At 33.1% G+C, this 21,666-nt stretch overlaps 1 protein-coding gene across 1 annotated transcript in view; it reads right to left on the bottom strand.

The window, feature by feature from the left end:
- The window catches only part of PRKN (parkin RBR E3 ubiquitin protein ligase), a 1,861,641-nt gene that overhangs the window by 1,436,960 nt on the left and 403,015 nt on the right, over positions 1-21,666 (bottom strand). The window contains 1 exon segment of the mRNA XM_074309364.1: positions 16,027-16,190. Coding sequence (XP_074165465.1) covers positions 16,027-16,190 — 164 coding nt within the window.

The following is a 21,666-nucleotide window of genomic DNA, read 5'->3' as shown; positions in this document are numbered from 1 at the left end:
GCTATATTATATAGCAGCAGTCACCAAAACCATTTGGTATTGGCTAAGAAATAGACCAGTCGATCAGTGGAACAGATTAGGTACAAAGGACAAAAACGGTACATCTATAGCAATCTAGTGTTTGACAAACCCAAAGATACCCACATTTGGGATAAAAATTCATTATCTGAAAAAAACTTTTGGGAAAACTGGAAATTAGTATGGCAGAAATTAGATATGGATCCACTCTTAACACCATATATCAAGATAAGATCAAAATGGGTCCAAGATTTAGGCATAAAGAATGAAATCATAAATAGATTAGAGGAACAGAGGATAGTCTACCTCTCAGACCTGTGGAGGAGGAAGGAATTTTTGACCAGAGGAGAACTAGAGATCATTATCGATCACAAAATAGAAGATTTTGATTACATCAAATTAAAAAGTTTCTGTACAAACAATACTAACGCAAACAAAATTAGAAGGGAAGTTAACAAATTGGGAAAATATATTTACAATTAAAGGTTCTGATAAAGGTCTCATTTCCAAATTATATAGAGAACTGACCCTAATTTATAAGGAATCAAACCATTCTCCAATTGATAAATGGTCAAAGGATATGAACAGACAATTCTCAGATGATGAAATTGAAATTATATCCACTCATATGAAAGAGTGTTCCAAATCACTACTGATCAGAGAAATGCAAATTAAGACAACTCTGAGAAACCACTATACACCTGTGAGATTGGCTAAGATGACAGGAACAAATAATGATGAATGTTGGAGGGGATGTGGGAAAACTGGGACACTAATACATTGTTGGTGGAGTTGTGAAAGAATCCAGCCATTCTGGAGAGCAATTTGGAAATATGCCCAAAAAGTTATCAAACTGTCCATACCCTTTGATCCAGCAGTGCTACTATTAGGCTTACATCCCAAAGAAATACTTAAGAGGGGAAAGGGACCTGTATGTGTCAAAATGTTTGTAGCAGCTCTTTTCATAGTGGCTAGAAACTGGAAAATGAATGGATGTCCACCAGTTGGAGAATGGTTGGGTAGATTGTGGTATATGAAATTTGTGGAATATTGTTCTGTAGGAAATGACAGGCAGGATGAGTTCAGAGAGGTTTGGAGAGACTTACATGGATTGGTGCTGAGTGAGATGAGCAGATCCAGAAGATCACTGTACACTTCAACAACAATACTGTATGAAGATATATTCTGATGGAAGTGGATATCTTCAACATAAAGAAAGTCCAACTCACTTCCAGTTGATCAATGATGGACAGAAACAACTACACTCGGAGAAGGAACACTAGGAATTGAATGCAAACTGTTAGCACTATCGCTATCTACCCAGGTTATTTATACCTTCGGAATCTAATACTCAACATGCAACAAGAAAATTGGATTTACACACATATATTGTATCTAAGTTATACTGTAACACATGTAAAATGTATGGGATTACCTGTCATCTGGGGGAGGGAGTAGAGGGAGGAAGGGGAAAATTTGGAAAAATGTATACAAGAGGTAATGTTATAAAAAAATACTCATACATATATACTGTCAAAAGATTTTATAATTATAAAATTAATAAAAAATAAAATAAATTAAAAAAAGGAAACCTCACAAATAAACTTTTTAAATTAAAGCCTTTTTTTTTCAAAACACATGCATAGATAATTTTCAATATTCATTCTTGGAAAATCTTGTGTTCCAATTTTTTTCCTCCTACCTTTCCCCTTACCTTCTCCCCCAGAGGCAAGTAATCCAATATATATATATTAAACATGTGCAATTCTTCTGTACATATTTCCATAAATTATCATGCTGCACAAGAAAAATCAGATCATAAAGTGGAAAAATGAGAAAGAAAACAAAACACAAGCAAACAACAACAAAAAAGTGAAAATACTATGTTGTGATCCACATTCAGTCCCCATACTTCTGTTTCTGGGTACTGATTGTTCTATCTGTCACAAGACCATTGGAACTGGCTTGAATCACCTTGCTTTTGAAAAGAGTCATGTCCATCAGAATTGATCATTGTATAATTTTGCTGTTAACATATGTATACAATGTTCTCCTGGTTCTACTCACTTCACTCAGCATCAATTCATGTAAGTCTCTCCTGGTCTTTCTGAAATCATCCTGCTGATTTTTTCTTATAGATCAATAATATTCCATTACATTTATATACTGTAACCTTTTCAGCCATTTCTCAACTGATGGGCATCCATTCAGTTTCCAGTTCCTTGCCTTTACAAAAAGGTCTGCCACAAACATTTTTTGCACATGTTGGTCCTGTTCTCTCTTTTATGATATTTTTGGGATACAGGCTCAGTAGAGACACTGCTGGATCAAAGGGTATGTACAGTTTTGTTTTGTTGTTTTAGTTCTTTGGGTATAATTCCAAATTGCTCTCCAGAATCCTTAGATCAGTTCACAACTCCACCAACAATGCATTAATGTCTTAGTTTTCTTACCTCCCCTCCAACATTCATCATTATCTTTGCCTGTCACCTTAGCCAGTTTGAGAGGTATGTAGTGGTATTTCAGTGTTGTATTAATTTACATTTCTCTGATCAATAATGATTTAAAGAATTAATAATTTTTTTATTAATGCCAAAGATATGTATCAATGATAAATTTAAGTATGGTATCATCAATTCCTTTAGGGAAGACAGGCCTGCATTGGTACAATTTACTAAATAATGAAATAAACTTACCTTGATGAACTGAATTAAATTTTGATATATGGTCCAATACAACAAAATTGATCAGTTGGCTTTGATCTGCTATAGGATACCATAGAAGACCCTCACGAATGGATTTCCCTTCCAAAAGGTCTGAGCCTAAACTAGAATTATGTGATTTGTCATTGTAAGTGTAGTAAGCCAAGTAAGTCACAAATAATCCTGAAATGCTATCATATTCTCAAGAGCAGTGATTAAAGATAAGTTGGCATTTGGCAAGCATTCAAACACCAAAGGATAATTATAGAATAGCACTATACCTTCTAGCATTTTACTTTACTAATCTGCAATCTTAATATTCCACATATATATATATATAACAAAATCTATTCATTCTCAGAAGAAAAGTCTTATTCCAAAGGAAATCATAGCTGCAGTTACTTTACTTTTTAAAATAAGCAACATATTCATTTAGTGTTTTGAGAGATATTATACTAATCCTTTAATTACCTTTGTCAAACTTTGTCAAAATACTTGGGGGAAAAAAGAGTATTTGCAAGTATGTTTTAGTGTGTTCTTAGTTTGGTTATGCAAATTGTTCTTTCTCATAACAGAAACGCTATGGTTGGTTCCTCTATCAACACGGTAATTGAATGAAATGATCCCCAACTCTATCTGAAGACAGCTGTCTTTTTAACTTTACTCATTTAGTTTTATATAGCTTTTGTAGAATCTGGTATTAACTTTAAAAAAAATTACATTTTGAACAAGTTAAACTATTAATAAAAGGAATCAATGTATTTTCAGAGACATAAGAACTTTTTACTTAACAGAAGTTAGAAGTGCCTCTCTAAATTTACTATATTTACTGTAGCTAACTTGAAACGCAGGAAAATCCGGGAACAATCAGATATGATGCTCAATCAATTGATGAATAAGTATTTCATAAATTCTTATTATGTGCCAAGTACTATATTAAGTCCTTCAAAGATGCAGAGGCAATTCTTGACTTCAGAGAACTTACATTCAAATTGAGGAGATAAAATGTATACTATGTACAATATATATACAAAATTGATAGATAGAATGTAACATTAAAAGGAAGCTCATGGGAGGGGACCTGGAAAAGACTTACAGAAGGTACTCTTGACCAGAAAACTGCATTTATTCCTGTACTTATTAGAATTTGAGGACCTAGAGTTTTGGAATAAAAGATAAACTTTAATTAATGTAATATTACATATATGTATGTATTTATATATGTGTATGAGGGTGTATTTTTTCCCATTTTATTTTGAGGCTTAAAAAGAGTAGTCCCACCCAAAAAGTTTGTCAAAGAACTTAGGATGTTGGGAATTCATACAACCTATCTGATTTGTTTATAAAATTTTGGCTACTTATATATATATGTGTATACCTGGTGTTCACTAAATGATACATATGTGTGTGGCTCTTAACGTGATCTATTTATTGTACCTCAGAAACCGAAATAGAACCTTTCATTTGGTGAACCACTCTTCAACTTTTAATGAGATGGTAGAGGTTCCCAAGATAACAAAAGCCTACTATAACATTCCTTTTGAACTTTTTTATTCCATCCTCAAATTTAGCTGCTTAATTCCGAATTGTTCATATAATTTATCTTTTACTATTTTGGTTCTTGGAAATGAGAGCAACATGGCATATTTTATTATAAACTCAACTGGTCATTATCATTACGTAATACCTTTGGATCCTAATGAACCATTTTAGTCACAAACTTATTTAAAGCACAACATGCCTTTTACTGTGTAGAAAGAAACTTCCTATTGTATACCAAGTAGTCAAAGATTAACTTCATTTTGTGATGGTATTTTGTGAATTGTGAATTAGCCATTATATTTAACACCTCCAAAATTTATCCTCTGGACGCAAAAAAAAATAGAGCCATCATTGACTTTCAACTAGATAGTCAAAATTACTATCAGATACTTAAAAAAAAAATGAAGCAACCTTCAAAATCACTAAAAGGATTGTTAATGCTTTTCTATTAAATTTTCCAATTTAAAGTTTACATTTATTTTCCCTTTTTTTTTAATGCAAATCTTCCATTGATAAACATGGCTCTTTGCAGTAATGAACTGAACCAGCTACACCCAGCAAAAGAACTCTAGGGGATGACTAGGAACCGCTACATAGAATTCCCAATCCCTCTCATTTTATCTGCCTGGATTTTGGATTTTCTTCACAGGCTAATTGTACACTATTCTAAAGTCCGATTCTTTTTGTACAGCAAAACAACTGTTTGGACATGTATACATATATTGTATTTAATTTATACTCTAACATATTTAACATGTATTGGTCAATCTGCCATCTGGGATGGGGGGAAGGAGGGGAAAAATTAGAACAAAAGGTTTGATAATTGTCAATGTTGTAAAATTACCCATGCATATATTTGGTAAATAAAAACTATTAAAATGAAAAAAAAAAGATAAATGTGGCTCTTTGACTATAGGACCTGTTTTTGATTTTTCTTTGTATATCTGCAATATTCAGCATGGTGCCTGCCTCATGATAGGGATTCATATTTTTATCACTGATGAATTGACTTCAGAATAACGGTTATCTGTAGATGATCAAACAGATCCACATTCTGCTCCCCAGATTTACTTTCATGGAAATAAGGTCCAAGAAATCAAATATAACTTCACCACTAATAAAAGTATGGTGCTTAGATTAAGGGAAAAAAAAGTATATTGGTCAGACTAATTTTGGAATGTTACCAATATAAAAGAAAATGAGTGAAATTTCTGGAAACCGTATTACCATATGGGATAGTGCATGCCAGACACTTTGCTAAGCACTTTTACAAATATTGTCTTATTTGATCCTAAGAGTGTCCTTTATGAGAATGCTATAGCACTGGAGCTGAATTTATTGTTGCTTGGGGAGTTTGAAGAATAGGGAAATATGGGGAGAGATAGAATTTTGGGAGTTTATAGTCATAAAGAAGAATTTCAGAGTCTATGGTCATGGAATTGGGACACTTTAACACTTAGCATCTGTATATTGTGCCTTTTTCTCCACCTTTGCTATTGCTGTAGAACTGGTCCCTTTTTGATCTTCCTCACCCTGAATCCCCCATATACATAAACATCCTAGAGAAGATACATTACTCAAAGTTAAGATGGAGCCCTGGCAGAGAGTTGACTTAGAGAAGAAAGGAAAGATAAAGATCTCAAACATTCCTATTTCCTCTACATCTAGCTTCAAACCTCAAAACTCCCCTGACCTTTCCTCACCTACTAAGCAGGACTAGAGAATCATTGTGTATTCTGCTATGGTTACACATTCCACTTCTTTATTTCTACCTCTTGCTCATCGATTGATGATATTCAATCAACATCACCAAAATTAATGTGAAGATTATAATATGTATTAATGTGACTCCACTTAGAAACTCAGGATTCAGAATATCAGACCTTAAATTCTAGTATTAAATTCCCGTGCCTGGCCACCACTCCTGGCTCTCTTACATTTATCCATATCAGTTCCTCCTGTACTATGACCCCATTCCATTCTAACCTAACTATTACAGTCTGACTCTTGGAAATCAAGTTCTATTGTTAGCAGACTGCCTTTCATGTTACATCTACAGCCCATCTCCTGGAAACGACTTTGCATTCATTTCCCTTTTAATTATCTATAGCATGCTACTCCCTATCAATAGAATGTAAACTCCTTAAGGGCAGGGATTACTGAATTTTTGTCATAATATCACTAGTTCCTAGCAGAGTGTGTGATTACATGTACGCTCTTAAGTCCTTACTAAATTGTTAAACTGAACATTCTAGGATGATAGTGAGACCAAGGGTGTGTGACCCTTGTGAGTAACTAAAGTAGAATAAAGAAGCAGGTCATATGAGTTCAATAAAGAACAATTATTTTCACTAGTAAAATATATAAATCTTGAACATACATCATGTGAATTTCTTTTCCTTTGGGAGCACTTCAATAAAATTATTAATTAATTTTAACCAAAAAGTAAGAATAAGCATAAGCAGGCTAAAAACTTTCGTTAGCACTTAATTATTATTATTATTTTTTTTTTTACTTTTGACTCACAAATATTTGACACACAAATAATGTATAACATTTTAAAAGTTGTGAATCCAAATTCTAGCAAAACTCTTCCATGAAAGCAGGAAGATAAAAACCAGAAAAGAACTCAATGAAATCCACAAGGTTAGAACTTTGTAACTAATTTAACAAACTCAAGATAAGATGGATTACAAAGATTTACTTTCTCCATTCCACCTGTAAATGACAAAAAGCAACAAAGTATACCCACCTACAAACTAATCAGCTTGACTGATTATATAATGTATTTAATCCATACAAATGAAAATATATCAGAATGACTCCTTGTAGCTCTCATCATGGCATTCATGCTCTGGTGAAAACATTAACAACAAATGTGGTGGATTTCAAATGCTTGTATGTAATTCATTAAAAATCTATAAAAATTAGTTATTTTGGAAAAACTGTGCCCAATATCAAATGGTTTCTACATGTAAAATCACAGTACCAAGGGAAATATATATGCATGCATACATACATACAGAGATGTGTATACACACACACAAATATATATATATATATTACAATGGATGCAGGCATAGTGTTCATATAAAGATAATAGTTGATCCAAATAGTTAAGTTAAAGAATATTTTATAAAAATCTCAAGTTTTACAACTATTTAGATTTAAAGTGAGAGAAAAGGGGAAAATCCTAGAAATGTTCATTTAAGGTAATTTTTTGTTGTTTCTTTTTTTTTAAAAGAAAACAAGTAAATACTTGGAAAACTCTCCTGAACAATATAGGAGAAATTACTACCTTGTCTTTGGAGGGTTACTTGTTCAATTTAAATTTACCTTATAAAACAATTACTAAATTAATTCTTAGCATATAATGTTTCTGAAACTTTCTTCTGTATCATAGGATGTATACAATGTAATTATACTTAAGACATGAAGTCAAATGACTGCCTCCTTTGCAAAGAGTACATATTAAAATAATATATTTCTCCTAAAAATATGTCTCAATAGTACATAGAGATGACAAGTGATGACCCTAAAAGGCCTTTATATATTAGAAAGAGTGCTGGATTAGGAATGAGAGAGATCAGGGTTCATAATAGATTGTAAGCTCTTTGAGGGCAGGGACTATATTTTACCTTTTTTTTTTGTACCCACAAAGTATAGCATAGGCCCTTATCTACTAGATGCACTTAAAAAATTCTGACTGAATGATTGAGATTCTTCCTCTGCAACTTAGAGACCATGCATCTCTATGCAATTCTCTTAATCTCTCAGTTTCATCTGTAAAATGTGGGAAATAAAAACATTGACCTTAAAGGGCTGATCTCAGGATCAAATTAAATAAAGTATATAAAGTGCTCTGAAAACCTTAAGCAGCTATATATATAGCTATTAGCTTTAAAAAAAAAAAAACATTATTCTTTTGTTGTATCGATAGACTATAATATTATCTATTTTAGCATGATCCAAACTGTTGGCACATAGGTTTTAAGAGCCAAGGGAACACTTTAGAATGACTTTGGTTTTCTCCTTCTTTTAGCACATTTGAATGAATTATGCATAAATAGAAAGAGGACACAAAGATTCAATTTCTTTTGAAACATTTATGGTTTTACAAAGGTTTACCAAAGTACAAACATTTGAAACATTAATATGCTCTTTTATCTTCTTTCCACTCTTTCCCCCTACTCCAAGACTACACTACTGTTTGTTCTTATTATCATCATCATTTTTTTTAAAGGAAAGGAAAGTGGCCACAGTTAATCTGATTATTAATCTATAGATCTATACACTGATCTTCTTGATGTGGGCATTCATTTCATTGATTGCAGATTGCAATGCTATGTGACTTTTGCCCATGCCCTTCAATAAATCTTTGATAAGGGTCAATCCAGTTGCGATGGGATCCTCTGTGAGCTCTTTGAATTTTTAAAAAAATTATTAAATTACTCAATATGGTATGTAAGTCTGATTTCTTCAAAGTAACTAAACCAGAAATAGTTAGTTCAAAAAATTAATTTAAAAAAGTTAATTCAACAAAACACTACCCATGAACACTAAACAATCACAAAGATAAAATTAGTACCAGTGCCCTATTTACTAATTAAAATTATTTTCAAGAATTGCATTCCCTAAAGAGAAATAAACATATAGGCACACACATATACATGCACGCACGCACACACACACACACACACACACACACACACACACACACACACACACACACACCTTTAGACATGAAAGAGTAAAGCAAATAAAGCCAAAAGAATGTTCCAAATTTGAAATAACTACTTCACAACTACAAGGAATCTATGATATTAATCTCTTCTGACAATGAGCACATAAATCATAGACTTATGCTCCAAATAAGAAAAGCCACTGAATGTTTTGCTTCTATACAAATTAATTATTTCAGCTTCTGATTGCTGTATGTGCAAAAAGAAAGAAAAAGGGGAGGACACATCAAATAGTTATTACTGATGTATTATACTAGCAGTTCCTAGTTTTTCATCATCAAAAATTCATTTGTTAACTGTTATAGTCTGTAATGGCTATAGCTCTCAGACAAATAAAACTCATACTCTGTAACAATTATTTTTAGAAAGAATTGTTATTGATTTTGTGCTTTTATATCACCTACATTTTCCAGTACATTTCTCTTCTTTTCTTCCCAGAGACCCATTCCTTATAACAATCTAGTAAAAATTAAAATAAAAAAATAACTTCAGCTAAATTAATTGACACACTGAAAAAGTCTGAAAATGTATATAATATCCCACACTTTTAGTCCCCAACTTTTGTGAAGAATCATTAACTCTTTTTAAACTATATAGGTCATCATCCTTCTAGAGGCAGCTAAGTGGCACAGTAGACTAAATGTGGAGTTATAAATCAGGAAGATAATTTTCTGCCTCAGTTTTCTTACCTGTAAAATGGAAATAATAACATCTGCTTCCAGGGTTGTTGTGAACATCAAATGAGATAACAATTGTAAAGCACCTGTTACATAGGGCAGTGAGAAGGTACAGTAGATAGAGTGCTAGGTCTGGACCTAACAAACCTGAGTTCAAATTCGACCTCAGATGTTTGTTTAGCTTTGCCACTGATTTGGTTTCCTCATCTGTAAAATGAGGTAGAGAAGAAAATGGAAAAATGCTCCAGTACCTTTGGCAAGAAAACCCCAAATGGGGTCACATAGAATTATATGCGACTGAAACAGGTGAACAACAAAAACTTAGTGGATAGTGGATGCTTAATAAATAGTTCCTTCCTTCCTTCCTTCCTTCCTTCCTTCCTTCCTTCCTTCCTTCCTTCCTTCCTTCCTTCCTTCCTTCCTTCCTTCCTTCCTTCCTTCCTTCCTTCCTTCCTTCCTTCCTTCTTAATAGCATTCAGTCTTAATTATTTTGTCTTTTGTTTTATTTGCATTATTAAAGTTATATAACAATTATTTTTTGCCATAAAATAATGGAAAGGTTAAAAAATATACAATCCCTTATACAGAAAGAAAATTTAAATTAGTATTTCCTCCTCCCCATAATAATTCAGAAGTATCTTTTCAACTAATCTTACATTTACACTTGCTTATCCATCTATGCATCTATAATCTATCTATGTATCTATCTACAAATCTAGATTAAAATTTCATTGTTAATTCAATAGGTATTTTTGTCCATATTTCTTGAAAGAATACAACTCAAGGTACGTGGAACAAAGTATTTGAAAATGACAAAGCTTATATAAGAAAATATATTAAATTCATGAATTTCCTGAGTACAACTCTTTATTACTTCAAAGAATTAAACAAAAAGAAAACATTTTTTTTTCTTGATACATGTAGGTCTTAAATGGTATCTGGCAAGAATTTTTATTTCACTCTGATTTTAAAGCTTGGGGAAGTGAATTCCATGGGTGATAATGACCAATTCCAAATTACATTTTGTGTCAACACACATGCAAACAAACCTTCTGTATAATGACTTCTTCATAGAAAATAGTGTTATAATAAAATTTCTATGTGCATGCATTAATATGCTGTTTAGATAAAAAAATGTGTTTGAACATATGAAAGCTTGGTTCCCAAGTAAAATCTGTTTACTTTGAACCCTCAATACTTTCTATGACATTCAAGGCAGTATGTCCCATAATGACTGTTAAACCAGCCTCTGAAGCTGGATTCTAGTTCTATTCCAGATCTGGGCAAATCACTTAATCTCTGAGTCCTATTCAATTGAAAAAAAAATCTTAAACTATGCTGATAAAGAAATATCCTCATCCAGAGAGTTGTCTATACTAAGGAAACCAAAGACTTTGTCCTATTCTTATTTTTTTATGAAAAATATTTTTATATTTTAAATTTTTGCATAAAACTAAAATCCATCACAAATTATGACACATTGGGTAGGGCCAACTATAGTTATTACCAAAAAAGGCCACTCACCATTTTCTCTGAGTTTTGTGTTTGAATGCAACTCAATGACATATTAATGAAAATGCTCAGTGGAGATAAAGGAAACCTCTTAACCATTTTGAGTGTACAGTTTCAGTCACATATAAACTCAAAATATGTAACTTCCTGATTCCCCTCCCCCCAACCCCAATCATTTCTTTATGGCAATCTTCAAAGATGTTTCCTAAGTCCATGTGGGTGCTAAAATGTCAAGTTTTCCTTTCAAAAGAGAAATTACATTTCTGAAGGTTTTGAATTATGCAAAGAGGTAAGTGATTTGGGATACTTTTATGACTGGCTCATATAAACATACAGACACAAATAGATTAAATTCTCTGGCTCTTTGAAATGTGAACTCATTCTATGTAGATGATTCTCCTCCATTAATTCTGTGTGGTGCTTACCAGCTCCTTTGCTAATGCATCAGCTCTTTAGGGGAATATAGGAGTAAAATTCATTTACATTCACTTAAATAATGAGATCAGCAATGAGTTTCATAGCAAGACTACACTTCAATAGAATCGTGCTTTTTATTCACTGCAGGGTTCAAGAGTGTTATTTATAGAATTGTTTTCTCATAAAGAAAGATAGCAGGAAAGGACTGAAAGTCTAAATATGATGACACTTAACCCGACTTTTCTAGTGTCTTGAATCAAAAAGAGAATAGGATTCCAGATGAGCCATGTAGGATATCTATAGTTATCTTTGATACAAGGTCAGTATCTAAACAGCCACTCTTACAGAAATTTTCATATACTGCTAAAAGCTGAGTGACAAGGAAGTAGGTATTCCTTATTTCTTATAATCAGGGTCAATATCAATCTCCCATTTATTTCTAGAGATAAAGCAGTAGTATTAAAAAAAATCAATTTGAAAACAATTGTACCAGAAACTAACTACATGTAATATTTATTACTGGGGGGACCATTTGACCAGATATTTTATCTTGTAAATCACAGAATCAAAAAGCATCTCATCAATAGGTTATGGAAAGACAATAGAGGATTTCATTTCATAGGGCTCAGGATTTAGTGGGTGTATCTAAAGATTGAAGCTTGATTTTAGTTTTGCATAGCAATGATTTATAATTTTAAACTATGTTGGGAGTATCTTTTCTGTGGAAGAATGGCTAAATCTAATAATCCAGAAGGTTTATATATTAATATATTTATGTATTAATATAAATATATATTTATATATAAACATATAAATATATCAATATATAAATATATATTTATATATTAATAACATTATGCACATATGCAATTTTTGTTATTGTAATTATTGTGAAATATAGCCTTCAGGATGGGGAAAGATAAAACACTTTCACTGGAAAAATAATTTATCATTTGAGCTGGGAAAGTGAATCAATTAGATCAGGAAAAGGAAAAGTTACTCAGTCTCTATTAAGCCTTAGGTATGAGTATCAATTTGCTTTAATCAATATGGAAAAAAAGATAGAAGCATGCTCTTCTGAATGAACAGATCCAAAAGAAAATAGTGAGTTTTACTAGGGGAAGCAGCTATGGAATGAGGAGGTTCAGACTTGGAACTGGAGTCTGGGTTAATCTGGCTAGCCCATTTGAGCCATAGGACATAGATTACAGATGGAAGAGGTGAATGTATCAATATCTCAACAAGCCCAAAAATCCAGATGACAAAATCTGCATCACAGGAGCAACCAGGAGTGAGAGATCAATAAAGAAGTTATAAATGGATTTCACTGGGGGTCAATTTAACAACACTTCAAAGATGAAAGTGGGCCCAAAAGACCTGAAATGGAGATAAGAAGTCAGGTAGCTTTGGGGTCCAGATGCAAGAAAAATGTCTTATTAGAAATGGAAGTATATATAGGTGAAGAGACAAAAGTTTCCTACCTTGGATAGAATGGTATGAAGTATAAGATGACTCCAAAAAGTAGCATTAGTAGCAGTCTCTGATTAGATACTCTAGATCTATTGCTGTAGGTCATAATAAGAATTAAGGAAAGATATTCTAGAAATCTAGATAACCATTTATTTGCACAGGGAGGAAATGAGAACTGAGATAATGTTAATGACCAGGCTGAAAACAATTATTTAGTGAAATAATGAAACTAGGGACAATGGCAAGTCCCTGTGGTGAGAAGAGGTCTAGGACCAAATAAAGTAACCAGTAAGCACTTATTTAACATCTACTATGTACCAGGAACTAAATGTCTTATAAAGAGTACTTGATCCTTTCATAATCTGGTCCAGCCTATAGACTTCTTCTTAGAATGAAGTCTAAATGCATAAAATAAAATACATAGAGTATAAGGAATACCAAATATATTGAAATTTTAAAAACTGTTAATTCCTCCCTTTTAAAAATCACTGCTTTTTAGTTAAATATGTTTTCTTCCATGAAAAAGATTCTTACAAAAAACAAATAAGAAGTAGATTGAGTAGGAATTAAAAAAATTTTCTCCGTGCACTCATATTTTTTTCTGGTCCTCCATCCTCATGAACTATATCTCATTTCACAGTATGCCCTAATACAATTGTAAATCAGAATAAACATATGTATATGTATATGTAAGAGGAAGGTGAATGGGAGAAATATACTATTTGTGATGAAAAAAGAAAGAATATAGAAAAGAAAATAATAGTAAAGGAGAAAAATCCAGGCAGCAATTGCCACTCATATTATCTGGAATATACTATTGATTCAAGCATCTTGTTTTTCCCTAAAACCTCTTCTTCTGAAACTATTTTGATTCCTCAAATTTTATGTTTTATGTTTCCTTAAAACTGCCTCAATCTTTTTCATTTAATATTACCAAGACAGTCAAAATGTTCTATATTAATAGCCTGGATTATCTTTAACCTTTACACCTCAAAGAATTTCCTTTACAATGTCACCTTAAGAGTATATGTTTGTGTTCTGACCCAACTTTTTAGAAAATTTTTTTAGGCAATAAAATAGGTCTGTGTTTTGATGGGAAAAATATTTCTAAATTATCATTATATGATTGCATATTCCAAATAACATTACCAGAACCTATACAGAGTCAAGTATGTTAAGATAAAACTAGCTGATGGCTATTTTACATCATTATTCCGAGGGTTTTATGTTCATCCTGTAACAGGTTGACAATTGCTAACACTTGAAAAATCTGCTACAGAAAACGAATTGGCTTTAGTACAGTTGTTTTATGATCCACTGGTTGGAAAGGAAAGGTCCTTATATTTAAGGCCTTGGCAGATATAGCAAAAAGCTTTTTTAGTCAGATGAGTGGTAAAAAACAAAAAACAAAACAACAACAACAAAAAAAAAACATGCAACACCTCTTCCTTCCTTCCTTCCTTCCTTCCTTCCTTCCTTCCTTCCTTCCTTCCTTCCTTCCTTCCTTCCTTCCTTCCTTCCTTCCTTCCTTCCTTCCTTCCTTCCTTCCTTCCTTCCTTCCTTTCTTTCTTTCTTCCTTCCTTTCTTTCTTTCTCTTTCCTTTCTTTCTTTCTTTCTCTTTCCTTTCTTTCTTTCTTTCTTTCCTTTCTTTTCTTTCTTCCTAAAGCACATGCACTTTCCCTGTTAAAAACAAATTGCCTAAAAGCTAAGCACAGCAGTTTGTGCACAATGAATATGTACATCAACAGTAGCAGCAGGAGAGGCACCAGAGAATGACAGGAAGGATTTGCATTTCTATGGTTTCTTTTGTGTACCCTAACTCCCTAAAGCATCTTACAAAAGCAATAAATATCATAAGTGAGAAAAGGCAGTGATAGGATATCAATACAAGGAGCGACTGTGCAGCCAAACACAGCAGCCTTGTGCTCAGCAGTATCCTTCTCCTCATCACCCCCCAACAGCTGTAAACATGAGTGTCAATTAATCTGTGCTCTTTAAGAAAGAAAAAGAAAAAAAAGGAGGAGGGGGAATTTCAACCACCTGCAGAATGCATTTAGACTCTGAAGCTTTTTACGCCATCAACTATTCAGTCTCTAAGCTTACCTCATAATGATCTCTGTGGTTCAGATAACCAGTTCCTCCTATGACCTGAGCCTCAGAACTAGTAAGACTATCTTTGGAATGAACTACAAAGGCGATAAAAAAAAGAGTTTTTAATGCTATGGATAGAAGTTGGGTATCACATTGATGAAGTCTTACCTTTCTTTCTTTTCATGGTTTCTGTGACCAATTCATAGAAATAATGGAATTTATAGAAGTAAATTTCACACACACACACACACACACACACACACACACACACACACACACACACACACACACACACACACACGGCTGTGCCCAACTCTCCCTCATCCTATCTGAATTCAGTCTACAAGTGTGAGGATCCCAAATCTCATTGGCTGTGGAGAATAAGCCCCTCAACAAGTCCTTTACTCACAAAACAGGCAGGAGCCTGTCACTATCCTCCAGGGGTCACAATTGGGTTATAAATTCCATGCAATGGTGACTGCGTAGCCTGATTTGGAACAATTTATTCACATCCTTCTTCATTAAGATTCAAATGGAATAAGTAAGGTAGAAATTGAACAGACACAGAAATTGTGCATAGCTTGCTCCTGTAGTCAGTAAACATTTATTCACTAAGCACAGCTCATGTATTCTCTCTCTCACTCATATTCGTTCTTCCTATCCTTCCTGCTTGTGGTTTTAATGCATAATTAAGAAGGTCAGAATTAATGAAGCAGTATGGAGTAAAGTTCAAGGAATCCCCAGGCACTATTTATTCTATTAGATCTCAGGCATGAATGTCAGATTGGCAGCATGAGAGGCAGGAGCAGTGGGGCTGGCAGCATCCCAGCAATGAATCCACTAGGGGAGACTTACCTGCAGTGTCAAGTCATTCCTAAGCTCCTTCCCTGCAAAAATCACATGCAACTGGTCAGCTGGAACCCCCTGTCGCTTAGCAACCACCTCCTTGAGCTGGAAGATGCTGGTGTCTGAATCGACCTCCACTGGGAAACCATGACTGGAGTTGAACCTAATAAACACTGGCCAAGAAATTGGAAGGGGAAAAAGTGAGCATTTTTCCCAAAAGAGTTTTTAAGTAAGAATCATTTCTAAAATCTTGATCCCCAACCCAATGGTATATATTATGTGTCTTTCATTTTCAAATTGAATTGTAATGACCAAGTGAATATATACATACACACAAAAGAATACCAAGATGGGATTTCTCCTTGTTATTATAAATCGGTGACCTTAAAATCAAATTGGATGATCCTTTTTTTTATATTCAATATACAAAATGACTGGGAAATCAAAACATTTGTGATGAATTTTAAGATCATCACTAGGCCATTAAATGGATCTTGAACTTGACACAGATATACAGATATGGCAGAGAAGCAGAACTAATGACAGTTGTGTCTTTAACATCACAATTCTCATAATTTATGTGAATTCCTATAATTCATGTATGGAGAATAATGAAATAATAAACAATAATTAAATTATTAATAAAGATCATGGTAAATATAAAATTATAATGAAATTAATGTTTTTATTCACTAAACTATAATCACCAAAAAATGCAGTCCCTCATGGAGCCTTTCTTAGATGAATATTGAATGGAATAAATGCATGAGTCCTGTACTTTTATTGAAGAAGATAGGACATTCAGGAAGGTAGCTGGAACTCTACAAATTCCTTTTCTTTTCTCCAAATCAAACCAATTCAAAACAATGACAAGAAAAAACTGCTTTGATCTAATCCAAATTTACCTTTCCAGGCTTATCTCCCACAAATTCTTCTTTACTTTCTTTACTATCCAATTCAACTATCACTATGTTTCAAGCAAAAATCATAGTTTTATGCTGTCATGAATCTCCTCTGTTGAACAGATTCTTGGCTTGATTTTAATAATCTGTCTTGATTACAGTTACACTCATGCAAGATTAGTGAGAAATTGGGGTAGCATTCTTTTAGAAAATATTTCTCTTGGTGCAGTGGATAGAGCACCAGCCCTGAAGTCAGGAGGACCTGAATTCAAATTTGGTCTCAGACACTTAACACTTCCTAGCTGTGTGACATTTAAGCCCAACTGCCTCAGCGAGAGAGAGAGAGAGAGAGAGAGAGAGAGAGAGAGAGAGAGAGAGAGAGAGAGAGAGAGAGAGAGAGAGAGAGAGAGAGAGAGAGAGAACTATTTCTTTCCAAGCATAAATACTCAAGTGGGAATAGAAATCTATTCAACAGAGAAATAGAAGGAAGAACAGAGAAGTAGAAAAGGAAAGACAAGGCAGATTTTAAAAGGCAGTGGTTAGAGCACAGACTTTAGAGGAAAGACAGGATAAAAAGAGAGAGAAAGAAAAACAGAAGAAAACAAGACAGAGGGAAATGCACAGTCATCATAACTGTGAATGTGAATGGAATAAACTTATCCATAAAACAGAAGTAGATAGAAAAATGGATTAGAAGCAAAAATCCAGCAATATGTCGTTTACAAAAAATACAACTGAGAGAGACAGAGTTAAACTAAGGGGTTGCAGATTATTATTAATAATCTATTATTATTGTTATTATTATTTTGTAACATAGGTAATATTGAAATATGTGTTATATGATTTCACATGTAGAATTCATATAAAATTGCTTTTCTTTTCAATTTGTGGGCAAGGGAAAGGAGGATGAGAATTTGGAATACAACATTTTTAAAAAGGAATGTTAAAATATGTATGTACATATACAATGTACATTGCTGGAACTCTATCTTCCCAGAAATCAGCTGGAGTCAGGCTAATCAAAAGTCTTTATTCTTGGTCTTTGGAGGTCGCCATCAGGGGATTAGATCTAGCAATCTCCATACCTCTTTCCTCTCCCCACTGCCAGGAGAAAGCCTCAATTTCCTTCTCCTACTCTACCTACATAAGTCACTTCCCCTTCTTTGTCCCACCAATCGAGCCAGCACTGAATAGTTGGGGAGGGTCATTCTTCAAACATGTTAATAGAGAATTGTCCAATTGGTAATTAGTGTCACGTGCTCCATTATCCAAATGCATTTGCTCAGTTCTAGCCCTTTACAGTACATACACACACACATAAATATTTACATATATATGCATATATATTTCCCCCATGGCCTTTCCTTGCAAGCTTTTCCTTTTTTATATTTAAAAGAAAAAATTGTAATCATCATCCCTTATGCATTTGAAAATATGAGATGATTTTCCAAAATTAGGCTTTTTCAAGTTACCCTTTCTACTGGGTATCTTTTGAAATCATTTGTCCTTCAAGACCTAGTTCAAATATCTCTTCTTCCTTTCTCATCTCAAATAAAAGTGATGTTTCTTTCTCTGAATTCCTATAGCACTGTTTTTCATCTTTACTTTTGGAAAAATCATATTCTTCTATTTGGTATTAAAGCTATCTACATATATTTCTTTTCTTCTTTATTAGACTAGAAACTCTATGAGGGCAATAACAATCTTAATTATATTTGTATTCTTTATAATACCTAGATTAGTACCTTGCACAAGTTGCTATTTAAAGACATTAGCCATTCCATTTACTTTTTATTAATACTAATATAATTTTAGTACATTAAAAACATCATAAGTTACTGGGAACTCCTGTTCTTATTTTAAGTCTCCAGATACTATACCTATTTCCCAACAAAAACCCATAGAACATAAAGAATCTTTACAAGTCAACAGCTACATAAATCAAGGAACCTCTTTCTCAAGGATAAATCATTTCCCTTTTACCTCTTTTCTCTGTGTCAGATAGGCAATAGAACTCCAGACATAGGAACCAAATTGGTAAATGGGAGTCTCAATCCCATATTGGTGACTTTTGACAATTCAAAGAAAAAGATTAAGTTGAGATGATTCATTTCTGTATAATTTATGTGAGACACAATGTAGCATAGTGGATAGAAAGGAGACTCAAGATCAGGAAGACCCATGTTCAAATGCTGCTTCTACATATACTGGCTGTGTGAACAATATAAGCTTTTTGTTAGACTTTTAGCTGCCCTATCGACAGATGATATTCTTCAACTGGAGTTCCATATACAATTGAAATCACAGATCTACTACCCATCCTTTTGGCAGCCTGTGTAAGAACAAAAGATTTAAATAAGAGAAGCCACATAACAGAAAGGATCTCAGGGGAATCATATTTTCCAGCTTTGACAAAAAAATGGAAGAGGCCTGGCTATTCAGCCTGGATCAGCTACAAAAGAATCAAAATACTAATTTGTGGAAGATATCATCTCACCCTGCTTTAATGCAAAGCAGACATAGACTTGAAGAAGAGATAAATATAGCTGAAACCTAAGACAAATTATAAAATATTTTCACAAGGGAGTTGAGAGAGGAAAGAAATTCAGGGAAGTGGCAAGTGGTCATAGTATAGAAAAACTGGATTGATCATCTCCCTCTTTTTTATAATTGGGTCATCAAGTGTGACTAAGCAGAGAACATTACAAAAATATTAGTAAAAGGGCTTTGAAAGACAGTCATTCAATATATATTGGATGAATGCATGATGAAGAAAAAAAATTCTGATGCTCATATGTCAGCTAAAAAAATCCATTGTCACATTCCCACCATGACAAAACTTTCTCTCCTTGAATGCATATGACCTTCTTGTTGCAACTGCATATTTTCTCATTATTTCAAGTTATTTTCACCCAGAATCACTGGTTCTCAGATTCTCTCCTAATCCAACTGAAATCTAAAGAAGGATCTCCAATATTCCTAACAAATGGTTATACAAATGTTGGTAAAGGAAAATGCAGCCAGGTCACCCAGTGGATAGAAAGCTGCACCTGGAATCAGAAACATCTTAGTTCAAAGCTAGCTTCAACCACTTATTAACTGTTTATCTCTGGGCAAGTCACTTAAACAGTACCTGACTCAGTTTCCTCATCTGTAAAATAGGGATTATGATAAAATCACAGCAATGTGTTATTTATAAAAAATACAATTGAAAGAGATAAAGAGTTAAACTGAGAGGTTTTAGCAGAATTTATTATTATTGTTATTATTATTTTGCAACATAGGTTTAATTCTTTGTTGTTGTAAGGATAAAATGAGATAATATTAATGAATTTTTTTCAATCTTAAAGCTTTATGTATTACCTATCTTCACCATTATCATTATCATCTCATTATATCATGAGGTAGCCTATTCCACTTGTGAACAGCAATAATTATTAAAAGGTTTTTTCTTTCACTGGATCTAAATATGACTTTCTTTATCCCCTGTTCTCTACTTATGGTCTCTGTGATCAAGACAAACAAAAAATATTCTTCATCCCTTTAATAAACATTGAAATACCTGAAGACAGCATTCATATCTTTTTAAGTCTCTTCCTCAGTTCTTATAACCAACCATTGTATTTCCTGGTTTTTAGTTTGAAAATCAGATAAAATATAACAAAGTAGAAATTAACCTAGATCAACCTAGTAAAAAGAAGATGATAGTACTCCACAAATGTTTCACTGACAATGTTGATGCCAAAGGAGTTCCTTTCCCAGATGTGTCCTCCTGACGTTGTTTTTCTGGGAATATTTATTAGAAACAATGATACTTCAATGTGTTGAAAATCAGATCAAAAATTCAAGAGTTATTCATTCTGTTTCTGCTACTAATTTTTTTTTTTTGGTAATGCTGAGTAGTATCTCTTTTTCTTTTTCTTTCTCTATAATCTAGAGGTAAATGTTATAATAGAAAAATTACATTTGTAATCACAAATCCTGAGTTAAATTCTTAATTCATAATTCACTGGCAATATAACCAAGGACAAGTTATTTAATCTTTTTTTCCTTAATTTCTAATCTATAGAAAGAGAAAAGACAATAGGATGGACAAAAGTTCCCATTTCCATTCTAACACTATGTCAGATATCTAATGTTAACCTTTCTATTGGGAATAGATTTTTTTTTTAATCTCATGCTCAATCTGGGAAGAAAATCTTTAAAATTGTGAAAATTAAATTGGAGGAGAAAATATCTGATTATGAAATTACTATTAAGTAAATACCCTTCCTTGATAGGCTGCTCAAAAAGGGGGCATGTTGGCAAGGAGAGGGAAGATTTATTTAGAAGTGTACCAGGTAAGACTGAGCTCTAAAATTGGATACTAAAGTATAACATCAGGTTGGAAATGCTAGTGAGAAAGAATCTTTACTATAATGGCTTAAAATAATTAGTAAATAAGCACTCTTCATGCTAATGATACAAATAAATTTCTGAAAAACTTATGTAGAGCATCTTGCTGTGTCATTATATTCACCCCATCAAAACATTCTATAGCCTCTTCAACTGGAGAATTTCTTCTAGTATATTTGTTCTAGTACATAAAACAAAGATGAAAAAAAAAAAAGCACTTAAGCTCATGAAGCTACATCTGGATAGACTGATCATTCTTATCTAGCATTTAGTCTGGAAGTAGCTGGAATATATTCTTGGTAGAAAATTTCACTGTCCTTTATGTTTTGATAAACAAAGTATTTATCAAATA

The sequence above is a fragment of the Sminthopsis crassicaudata genome, chromosome 4 (genome assembly GCF_048593235.1).
Source record: "Sminthopsis crassicaudata isolate SCR6 chromosome 4, ASM4859323v1, whole genome shotgun sequence".
In the NCBI taxonomy this organism is placed as follows: domain Eukaryota; kingdom Metazoa; phylum Chordata; class Mammalia; order Dasyuromorphia; family Dasyuridae; genus Sminthopsis; species Sminthopsis crassicaudata.
The sequence above is the reverse complement of the archived record's forward strand: the minus strand, read 5'-3'. Positions and strand labels throughout refer to the sequence as shown.